Source organism: Chrysochloris asiatica, unplaced genomic scaffold (assembly GCF_000296735.1).
Source record: "Chrysochloris asiatica unplaced genomic scaffold, ChrAsi1.0 scaffold00042, whole genome shotgun sequence".
Taxonomy (NCBI): domain Eukaryota; kingdom Metazoa; phylum Chordata; class Mammalia; order Afrosoricida; family Chrysochloridae; genus Chrysochloris; species Chrysochloris asiatica.
Window position 1 is genome coordinate 11578871 of NW_006408560.1, and position 12373 is coordinate 11591243.

The window sequence follows — 12373 nt, forward strand, 5'->3', positions numbered from 1 at the left end:
ATTTAATTAAAGAAAAAGTATTCTGGATTAAAAAAAGAAAAAAGTTTATCGAGTCAGAGCCAATTCATAGTGATCCCATACAGTATTTCCAAGGAGCAGCTGGTGGGTTTGAACCGCCAACTTTGTAGTTCACAATCTAGTGCTTATCCTACAATGCCACACCAGGAGTAACATTTGGGATCTCAAAATCTTATGTTTAAGGTTCAGCTATTGGTTTTTCCATGTGCAGAAGATGAGTGTTGAGAATTGAATCAATTAGTCCAATGGATTAATGGAACAGGTGAACATCAGTCTCCATGACTCTGAGAAGAACTAGGTGTCCAACTATAATTTCCAATTGCTCTGAAAGGAATCACATTAGAAGGTCCTGGATAAAGCATCAAAAAAATGTGGAGCAAAACTCAAAATCATTTAAAAAAAACAGACTTACTGGTCAGAAAGAGGCTGGTCCTCAACTGCCCTTCAGGTCTGGAAAGGAATCCACCCTCACGACCCAATTTTCAGCCAAGCCGTATGTATATAGGGGGCACAACAGCTCTACAAGTCCTGGTGTGGTGCTGTGGGTTAATGCACCAGAGTGCAGAGTCCTTTGAACTGCAAGGTTGGCAGTTCAAGCTCACCACCTGCTCCTAGAAAACCCTAAACAGGGTCACTATGGGTCAGAATCGACTCAACGGCACTCTACAACAACAACAGCTCTAGTAAGGTAAGCTCATCATGGAACCGTCAATCACTCAAGATCAGGTAAGGTAAACTCAACATTCACCTAAGGACAAAGTTGAGAATAGATGGGAAGGTAAGCAGAATGGAAATAGTAAACTCAGGGAGGATGCAGGATGACTGCTATTGCATGGAGAGGATCATGTATGATTTGTTGAATGTAAAACATGATCTTGTCTGTAAACCTTCATTCAATTCACAATAAAAAGTTTTCTGAAAATAAATTAGCCAAGTCAAACCCTATGGAGAATAGTTCTACTCTGACACACATAGGGTTGCCGTGAGTCAGAATTAGTTTGGGGGAATACTAGGCATTGGGGAATATAGCTGTAAACAAAGCAGATGGCATTCCTGTTTCATGGTGACAACAATCTAGTATGGAAAACAGACTTTACTAAATCAATGCATAGTAGATAATCCATGAAGAAAAATAAATCACTTATATGAGAAAGACAATGATGGTGGGAGCCTTACGAGACGGCTCCAAAAAGTTGGTGAAAACATGGAATTAAAAGATGAAGGAATTCTTCTACAAACTTCATAACTCAGAAGAACTCAGAAGTTCTCCAGAGCCCGTGTCTTTCTCCGTCAACCTTTAATGCTCTTCAGCAATGGCTACACCACCCTTCTAGGAAGTAGAACCTTTGTTTGCTGACTGGGAGAGGTGGAGAGGATTAAGACCGCAGAGGGAGCAGAAGCTTGCTCTAGGAAGGTGGGTGGCTGTGGGTGGAGGAATGGAAGGAATAGGCACAGCTACTTTGGGCTTAAGGACTTTCCTGGGAGGAACCCTAAGCTGACCATCACTTTAAGTTCCATCACCCTCTTGCCATCTGACCTTGAGCATGTCCCTGACCTTGTTTAGGTCTTAATTTCATTGCCTTCCTAATAAGCCCAGAAGATTCCTCCCCAAAGAATTCAACAGGCATAGTGTCAGAGCAGAGGTTTCTGAATCTAACTCAAAACACAAGAGCTAAGTCACCTCAGCAGAGGGCAAGAAGGGAAAATGGAGATATAGAGCCATCTTTGTCTCACCAGGTTACTTTGTACCATCTTCTGCTTCCACCAAGGTGAAGTTGTAACTTCTCTTGTGTCCAAATTTGTCTTGTAATCGGAATCTTCCTGCCCTGCAGGAAGAACTTCCCCAGAATCTACCCTATATCCCTCATTCTGACATGACTCCAAACTCATACCACACAAACTGTTGGTCTGAGGCCCAGAAAGGAGCCATTGTTCCTTTTTCCTGCCCCTTATTAGGCGCACACTCAATCCCCACCCTTGGGCAAAAAAGCCCAGTCCCCTTGGCCTCTCACATTCCTAGAACTATCCAGCTACAGATGTGGAGCTGGCCGCTGAGAAATGTGCCACATCTGGAAGATAAGGATCTCTCTCCCTGTAGCTGAAGGATGTGTGAAGGGTGAGAGCAGGTGCTATCTGATCTGGCAAAACCCTCTCCCTCTTCCCCTTTCTTCTCCCTTCTCTCTCCCCATCAGCACCACCATCTCCTGGGAAATTGCATTGCCCTCCTGAGGATCAGTGTCTGACTCTGTACCTCAGTCAGAAATCAGAAGTGTCCTAGGGCACTGGGACATTTCAAATGCTTGTGTTGAAAGGGCTTGAATTCAGGGATAAGGTGACTCCATTCACAATCCCATAGCCCCCTGTCAAACTGATTGACTTCCTTTCTCATCATCTCAGTCACCTTTAGGGAAATGTAAGAAGGGATATTAATAGGACTGAAGTCTAAGAGGCCTTTGGTCCAGAACTGGGGAGAAGAGGCTCTGAACTGGGATTAAGGAGATGCAGTGAGTTTCGGACCTAGCACCTCCTTTGACTGCCAGGCCAATGCTTAAGTGTGCCCATGTCACAGATGGAAGCACTGGGACAGTGTGGGGGGAGGGGAGGGCTCTAAAAGGAGCCCAGAAGATTCTAAAGAAAGGATCCTGAGGAGCCCTATTTCAGTCATTTCTTTGTCCTCAGTCTCTCTTTTCATGGAGTAGGCTTCCAGGGATGGACCCAAAAGAACAGAGTCCAGAATGGCAATAGGGCCAAGACAAAATGAAGGTGAGATGTGGTCCTGAGACTTTCCTCCTAGTGGGCGAGAAACCAGCCAACAGTGTTTGCATAGGGCCATTTTGTAGGCCCTCCTCCTCTTTGCTACAACACAAATTTAGGAGGAGGGCCTGAGAGGAGATTGTTGGGATTACAAGAAAGTCTGGAGTTTGTTAGGCTGTCAAATGCCCAGAAGGAAAAGAACTAACCCCCTTCAGAGTTTAGGCACCTGGGAGCAGTTCCAGAGGCAGCCAGTCGAGGCCAATCTTTAATAGCCAAAATAGCCCCAGAACCTGGACCTGAGCACCAATAGAAACCAGGATCCATTGTGAACCTAAGGCCCCAAAAGAACTCAGACTGTAATATCTGAAGCAGCAGTGAGGGGCCCAACTCCCCATTGACTCAGACTGGGCAGATCAGCATGTCTGAACTCTGTTGAACCAGGATCCCTTCACTTCCAGCAAAATCCAGGGCTTTGGGGATGGCTGGGATAAAGGGGAAGAAAACCCAGGCTGTCACCCCAGTTTCCCATAGGAGTAGAGACTTTTCTAACAAGCTTGGGTCAGGTCCTGAGTCTATTCATCATTAACCTTTCCTAGAATCTCTTTTCATAATTCATAAGGTTTTCAGTGGCTACCCTTTCAGAAGTAGTCCGTCTGTCCTTCTTCCTAGCCTGGTTTAGTCTGGAAGCTCCACTGAAACCTACTTACCATGGGTAACCCTGCTGGTATTTTAAATACCCGTGGCATAGCTTCCAGCATCATGTTGTTTTTAAGTGCCATCAAGTTGTTTCTGACTCATAGTGACCCACTATAAAGTTTCTGAGGAGTAGCTGGTGGATTTGAACAGTTGACCTTGTGGTTCACAGTCCAATGATGACCTTACAGTGCCACACCAGAAGTCCACGCATCACAGCAACACGCAAAACAACATACAAACAGAAAGACAAGTGATGGGAGAAGGAAGGAACTAACTAGGAAGACCAGAGACTCCTGGTATGGCACTGTTGGATAAGTACTGGACTACCAACCAAAAGGGTAATGGCTCAAAGCCACCAGCTGCTCCTCACAAACCCTATACATGGTCACTGTGAGTCAGAACCGACTCAGCAGCACTTGACAACCAGGAAGATCACAGAAGAACTGATGCATTTGAATTATGGTGTTAGTGAAGAATATTGATTACCAGGACAATAAACAAATCTGTTTGGGAAGAAGTACAGCTGGATTACTACTTAGAAGCAATGATGACTTTGTCTCTCATACATTGGATCTGTTATCAGGAGGGATGAGTCCCTGGAGATGGACATCATGCTTGGTAAAATGGAGGATCAGCAAAAAAGAGGAAAGCCCTCAAGATGGACTGACACAGTGGCTGCCACAGTGGACTCAAACATAACAACAATTGTGATAATGGCAAAGGATCAGGCAGGCTTTTCTTCTGTTGTAAACAGGAGTCCTAGTGTGGCACTGTAGGATAATGCACTGGACCTCAAGATCAGCGGTTCAAACCCACCAGACGCTCCTCAGAAACCCTATTACAGGGTCGCTATGAGTCAGATGGGACTCGGAGACGCTTTACAACAACTCATAGGGTCACCATGACTCAAAGGCACCTATCAACATCAACAGAAACAAAATCACAACTTCCTTATCAGTAAAGCGTGGAAAATGCTAACACAATCCTAGCCCAATTTCTGAGATGACTAAATGAGAAGATGCTTGAACAGGCATAGCAGAGAGCTTGGCCAGAGGGGCAGATGCTACTCCCTCTCAATTTCCTCATCTGTAAAAGGGGCCTAATGATAGCTCCCCTGGGCTTACCACAAGGCTGAAATGACAGCATGCAGGAAAGAAGCTTTGGGACCTGCTGTAGAAACATTAATTATCATCATCATGATTCCCTGGCCTATATTTACTGGTTCCCTTTCCTACAGGGTATTAAGAAGGTGGACTTAGTCTTCTTGTTGCTATGAAAAGAGGCCATTTATCCTGGAAGGCCTAGCCTGGCCTGCTTCACCACTCCCAGACACACAGTCACAGCAGAACAGTAGGCGAGAAGGAGCTGGTTGTCTCAGCATCCTCTAGCTCAGCTCCTCTCCATCTCCAAGGAACTCTAGTTGGAGCTATTCTTTATGTGATTTCCAGCACCAGAGCTTCCCAGGGAAGTAAGACCATTATTAAGCCTCCATCCCCTCTATTTTGTTATTAAAACTTTTGATTTTTTTTTCTTTCTTTCTTTCTTTCAAGGTGGCACATGTCCAGGTAAAAATATTTGGTTGAGGTGGTGGTGGTGATTATGTGCCATGAAGTTGGTTCTGACTCATAGAGACCCTCTACAGGGTTTCCAAGGCTGTAAATCTTTGCGGGAGCAGAAAGCTTCATCTTTCTCCCGCGGAACAGCTGGTAGTTTTGAACTGCTGACCCTGAGATTAGCAGCCCGATTCATAACCACCACGCTAGAAGTAGCCATATTATTTCGCTTAAGCTAAAGAGATGTATGTAAAAGTCTCTAGGGAGGGCACCCCTTCCATAGTAAAAAGGCAACAGCTCTTACAGGCACTACATCTTCTAGCCCGGAGCATGGACGGTGAGACCTGGAGAAAGAGCAGTCATCTCATGATCACAAAGCAACAAGAATGAGAACATACATGCTATGGATTACAGAGCAGAAAATTAACAAACCTCGGAATCCAGGTGGCATCACTGGGCTCTTAAATCAGCCCAGAATTACCTATCAGAGACTTCTTGCTGTGTACGAATTACACAATTAAAACCACTACTACTACCAGTCAGGTTTTCTACAACTTACAGCTGGATAAATTTCTCCTACTAACAAATTAAGGAACTCTGGTAGCATAGTGAGTTACACATTGGGCTGCTAGCCTTGAGGTCAGCACTTCTAATTCACCAGCCCCTCCGTGGGAGCAAGATGAGGTCTTCTGTTCCCATGAAAATTTATAGCCTTGGAAACCCTATACAGGGTCGCTGTGAGTCAGAACTGACTCAACGGATAGAGAATTTGGTGTCTGGAGATGCAGTCCTCAAGTAAAAGAGCTTAAAATACAGAATTGGCTGAGTAGAGGAAGGAAGACAGTAAGAATATGAGGATCTAACATGTGCAAACTGAAATATTGACAACCCTTTTAGAAAATAACAAAGCATTTGGTCACCTTGGGATGCACCTTAGGATTCACATCGAATGGGAACTTTCATACAATGATAGAGGAAGTAGCAGAGGAAATCTAGAAAGTTAGCATGAATTGGCTTTTTGCACATTTCAGCGAAAACCTACAAGAGTGCTATTACAAAAACCTAAAACATGTGATATTGGTGTAAGAACCAGGCAATGGGTTGAAGCTGGAAGGACCTCAAGGAAATTATTAGTAATAAGTTGACAGAAAATGAGAAAACTTACTGATATCCAGAGAAAAAGGGACCTATTATATAGTGGTAGAATGTCTAACAACAGTGTTGTCTGTGATAACTTGGAAAAGAAAAAAGTTGCTAATAAACTCATAGATCTAGCTGAGGAGGTTTGAAGACAAAATATTTAAAATACTTTAATTGACTTCTTTTAACTGTCTATGTTGTTGTTGTTGTTATGTGCCATGGAGTTGGTTCCGACTCATAGTGACCCTGTACAGGGTTTCCAAGGTGGTAATTCTTTACAGGAGCAGAAAGCCTCATCTTTCTCCCGCAGAACAGCTGGTAGTTTCCAACTGCTGTCCCTGAGATTCACAGCCTGATTCGTAACCACTACGCTACCAGAGCTCCTTTTAACTATCTATAATTACCTATAATAAAACTATTATAACTACCTATAATAAAATGGAGTCCTGGTGTGGTGCTGTGGGCTAATGCGTCAAACTGCAAAGTCGTTTGAACTGCAAGGTTAGTGGCTCAAGCTCACCAGCTGCTCCTTAGAGACCCTATACAGGGTTGCTACAGGTCAGAATCGACTCTACAGCATTTAACAACAACAACAATAAAATGTAAGGAGTTCTGGTAGTGTAGTGGGTTACGAGTTGGGCTGCTAACTGCAAGGTAAAAAGTTTGAATCTACCAGCCTCTCTATGGGAGAAGGATGAGGTTTTCTGCTCCTGTAAAGATTTGCAGCCTTGAAAACCTTATATAGCATCACTACAAGTCAGAACCAACTCCCCAGCACATCATCACCACCAACAACAATGTAATAAAACCTGATGAGAAAGATAAACTAAAGAAGGAACTGCTTTTGAGCAGTTTTTGCGAAGAATTTAAAGGAAACATAGAGGACACAGGACAGTCTTTCCCTCCACAAAAGGCTTTTCAAATAAGAAATGCTTTCAGGAATAAGATCAAATTCAAGGTTCTGCCAGCAAAAGGTTCTCAGAGTAAAGACGAAGTCAAAGATAAATATGATCTTTAATGAGAACTCAGGAGTCCTGATGGGGCACTGGTGGTTAATGTGCTGGACTGTAAAGTCAGCTTGAGCCGCAAGCCGGGTTGTTCAAGTTTACCAGCTGCTCCTCGGAAACCCTATGCATGGTTGCTATGGGTCAGAACCGACTCAATAGCACTTAACAACAACAAATTGAGAACTCAAAAAGATTTAAAGGAAGCCTAGTTTCAGAGGGTGCAGGGGAAGGTAGAATTTCTACTGAGTGGTTTCCAACCTGTCTGGATGGGGCTGATTAAAGGAGATGGGGATAAGTCTCTTGTGGTTCAATAGTGAATAATTGCTATCAGGACTGACTGTGAGTGTTGGAAATGTAAAGGTAGATGTTTTGTAACAAAAGGAGGGGAGTGGTTGACTTTGCAGTCCAGGAGCCGAGGTTCCTAGGACCATCAAGGGAGAAGAGTGGAGTGCAAGATTCTATCCAGAGAAGCAGTGACGCCAGAGATGGAGGCAGAGACAATGATGATGATGACGTGGAGAGATGGAGCAGCTGGTGACCCTGGACTCAGGGAGGGAGAGAGTCTGTTGCGGGGTGCAGGCTTGCAGGGTGTACCCTTTGGTTGGTCGATGATGCAATGAAGTGAAATATGATAGGATGAATGTAAAGCTAATGTTCTCCTATGTAAACTATCATTTAACTCACAATAAAAACTTTAAAAAAAAAAAAAAGATTTAAAGGAAAAGCCTTGTAGATCTTCTCAGATAAACAATATTGTTTCCATTTTTTTTAAAAGCAGCAACGTATTTTATTTTAATGCATTATCAGAATTAAATTCACCAATACAGAGTTTGGAAAGTACAATCAAGAAAAGACCCCCAATTCTATTGGGACTACACAATGGAGCACTGTGGAAGGCACTGTGACTCTTAAATAAAATCAGGAAACAGAAGGAAGCAAAACAAAAGAAGTTCTTCAACTTGAGGAGCACCATGAGGCTTAGACTGTGCACAAGAAGTCGTGTAAGACATACATCTGTTACATAGCTTACAGAATAGCATGAGCACATTTTTCTAGGGAAAGGTTCTGCAGTTTTAATCAGATTCTAAAGTGGCCCCACAGGCTAAGAAATAGTATATAATAGAATTCTTATTCCCGTCTACATTGCCAACAATGATAGAATCTGGAGACTTCAGGAAATCCATTTTCACCCATCTAAGAGTAAAATTTAATGGAAAGAGGTAGAAAACAAAGCAAAAGTAACTTGCAAGAATTGGGCAAGGAAGAAACTCCAAAGTGTTAGTTATGAGTTTTTAGCCACCTGTTCTGGTTCCGATGTTTCTAATTATTTTAGAGGTGTGCCTTTTAGATTCTTTCTACCAGATAAGAAGCCTTGGTTGGCATTGTCTCACAGAACCTCAATTCTCAGTCTAAGATAGACAAAGGCCAATCTACAAGAGGTGTGTGGGTGTACCTTTTGTCTAGTTCAGTGAATTCATAACTTCATACACAGGAAGATCACACCATTTTTTAATGGATTATGTTGTCTTGAACTGAAAGGGCAGAGACAACCCAAAACAAAAGGCAGCTTTTAGGTCTTCAACTTCCTATGAGCAGGAAGTAGGCTGAGAAAGATACACAGCTATAAGCACAGACGTGTATTATGAACAAGAATTAACTCAGAAAATGAAGCCAAGAGCATAGAGTGTGGAGCCAATATTCATGAAAAACCATTCATAGGGACCAGAACCAGGCCCTAATCAATAATCCAGTGATAGGTATCTTACTCAATTTCAGAAATGCTATGAACCAATGGTCACTTTGCAACTCCGATCCACACAACCTCCTTTTTTAATGTATCTATTAAAGTTATCTATCTCTGTCTCATCATTGTATGTTGGGTGTGTTGTTCACAGGTCTTAAGACCAACAGGAGCCATACTGAGCAGCCATATCGTGCCTGAGAAGTCTCATCCTTAAATGGTCCTCACTTAGATATCCTGAACTTTAGGTTGATATCTTAATGGGATGAAACTTGGTGGAACTTGTGAAGGAGGTGAATGTATTTTGCATATAAGGTGGTGGGGGTGGTTGTGTACTGCGGAGTCGGTTCTGACTCATAGAGACCCTGTATAGAGTTTCCAAGGCTGTAACTCTTTATGGGAGCAGAATACTTCATCTTTCTCCCAAGGGGCAGCTGGTAGATTTGAACTGCTGACCTTGTGGTTAGTAGCCCAACTTGTAATCCACTACACTACCAAGGCTGTTTTTGTATATAAGGAGGGATATGAATTGCAGTTACTGTAGTTTCATGAATGCTGCTGTTCACATTAAGAGATAGAATCTAATTCTCCTCTCCTTGAATCTGGGCCAGCCTTAATGACTTGATTGATCAATAGAATGATGCAGAAATGTTTTTGAGCTTTCCAAGGCTAAGTCTTAAGAATCCTGCCAGATCTTCCATTTCAGTACATTGGAATGCTCACTTTTGGAAGATGCTCTTTCAGAATCCAGCTGCCATACTCTGAGAGGCCCAAAACACATTGTGGTGGTGGTGGTGTGCACGGAGTCAGTTCTGAATCATCGTGACCCTGCATAGGGTTTCCAAGGCTGTAAATCTTTACAGGAGAAGAGCCTCATCTTTCCCTTGCAGAGTGACTGGTATATCTGAACCACTGACTTAATGGTTTGCAGCCCAATGTATAACCTACTATGCTATCAGGGCTCCTTCCCAAACAGGATAGAGAGGTCATAAGTAAGCATTCCAGTTAACAATCAGTGTCAATTTCCAGGGATGAGTAAGCTATCTTGGAAACTGAGTTAAGCTAAACTTTTAAATGACACTCACTCCAACTTGGGTCAGCAACCACATGGGAGACCCCAGATGAGAACCACCTACCAAGCCCAGTCTACCCACAGAACCAGAAGAGGTAATAAAATTATGTTCTAAGCCACCAAGTTTTGGGATAATTTATTATATAGCAATAGATAACCAAAACAGCATCTAAGAAGCACTGAATCAAACCTAAGCTGACTACTCCAGACTTCTAGTGGAGGATATTTAAACACAACCACTGTTGTCAGGTTTTACTGTAACTTTTAAGTTCATGTTTCTCTAAATTGTAGAGAATTTGGGATCCATTCATAGGAAAGTACCCAAAATGTGGAATTCAGTGAATAGAGGAAAGAAAGCAATAAAATATGAAGACCTAAACATTGCAGGCTGGAAAGTTGGCAAGCTTTGTCATAAAGCAAAATATATGGTCAAACTGTTATCTAAGTACCTAGGCTATAGATTTATGGGAAATGGTAGAATGTTGAAATGAGCTGACTCCTTGTAGCTTTCATCAAAGACCAAGGGGAAAAGAATGAATTCATGCTAGAGCTAGGTAATCTGAAGCAGATATTAAAAGAAACACTGTTGTGTGATTTAAAAAAAGAGAGAGAGAGTAGAGAGAAGAAAGAAGAGGAGGTATACTGCCTGTGGCCTGAAAACTAACAAGAACTTCTCATAATGAAGGCTTGCAGGATTGGTTAGATCAAATAATGTCTCTTGAGCAGATCCTACAATAACTCATTGCTCATAGCACTCAATGTGAGATCTGTACTTCCTCTTTGGTTGGAATTTTCTCTTTTTAGATAATGATAGTGTCGGTATATGATGCTTGCCCTTTTAAATATTTTTTATTTAGGAAAATAAAATGTTGGCAACTCATCTCAATTTCTAAAATGTTCCTTGAATTTGAAATCCCAAAGTCTGAAATCTAAGGCCTTAGGAGATTTCCAGAAGGAAAACCAGGACCCAGAAGGAGATGAGATCTAGGAGGCCCTCAGTTTCCAGCATTCCAACTGAGCCAGTGAGGATACAGAATATCATTCAGCAACTAAAATATTATCTTGAAATAAAAATGTTTATTTAGTACAAAGCTAAAAGGTTAGTGAATCCTTCTGGGTCTAACAGACCAATGGGCAGGGAGTCAAAGGCTGTTTCAGGAATCTTTTGTATAGTCTTGGAAGAAATCGTTGCACATCATAGTGATAAGGGTCAGAAAAACAGTATACTCCTGGAAGTCCACCTCCTGGTCACTGTTCTCATCAAGTTCACACATCAGCTTCTTCAGTCCCTCCTCATTCACCTCCTCCTGAAGGAAGATAGAATGTGGTCATCATCAAACTGACCCCACCCCCACCTCTATACGAGCAAGCAGGTATCACACACACTGACCAGTGCCCAATTTCCTCCCCACTGAACAGTGGGGTAAATGGTAGGCAACTTCTAGGAGCTAGTAAAAGGGCCCAGTGAATCAGGCCATGTAGATATTGATTGGTGAGAGTCTCTAACCCTGCCAGGTACTCTTCCGAGCACGGTATCAGCTCATCTTCATAGGAACCCAATGACTAAGTATCATTGTCTCCATTTGGCTGAAGGAACTGAAGTTGACCCCCATCACCAGCAAGGCAAATTCAGAAAAGATAAACTCTTTTGTGTGTGAGTGTGTGTGCTTTATTGTTGTGAAAACAAATACACAGAAACATTCACTAACATTATCACTATCTTTTTCCAAAATATCCCACTACCATTAGCATAAATTCAATGTCACCCAAACAAAAAGTTACCTCTTTCTCCCTCATATTTACTTATTTCATTCAAGTGAGATCATATAGTATTTGTCCTTTTGCAATTACTGCATAATGTTTCTAAGGTTCACCTATGTGTGGCATACACCAAAATGGCAAACTCTATTTAATCCTAGCTACAATGAAACCAAATTAGAAAACTTTAACCAAAAAAATAAAAAGAGAGAAGGGGAATTAAAAATGACATGCCTCTTATATTCAAAGCCTGTCACCTGACTTTGGATTTATCTATGAGTTAGTGTGGTGAGGGAGTCCTGGTGTGGCACTGTAGGATAAGTACTGGACTGCAAGGTCAGTTTGAACCACAAGGCTGGTGGTTCAAACACACCACCTGCTCCTTGGAAACCCTATAAAGCTCACTATGAGTTGGAACAGACTCAATGGCACTCAACAAGAAGAAGTATGGTGAGGATTAAGTTGAGAGTTAACTACATCTCTCTGCAGAATGTTCCAGTGTGCACATCTTGTTGTTGTTGATATGTGCCGTGGAGTCAGTTCCGACTCATAGTGACCCTGTACAGGGTTTCCAAGGCTGTAAATCTTTACGGGAGCAGAAAGCCTCATCTTTCTCCCGTGGAACAGCTGGTAG

The 12373-nt window shown here is 42.4% G+C and overlaps 1 protein-coding gene across 1 annotated transcript in view; it reads right to left on the reverse strand.

Moving 5' to 3' along the window:
* Positions 1-11135: 11135 nt before the first annotated feature.
* The window catches only part of S100A2 (S100 calcium binding protein A2), a 2066-nt gene continuing 828 nt past the window's right edge, over positions 11136-12373 (reverse strand). The window contains exon 2 of the mRNA XM_006861719.1: positions 11136-11288. Coding sequence (XP_006861781.1) covers positions 11136-11288 — 153 coding nt within the window. The remainder of the gene's footprint in view (positions 11289-12373) is intronic.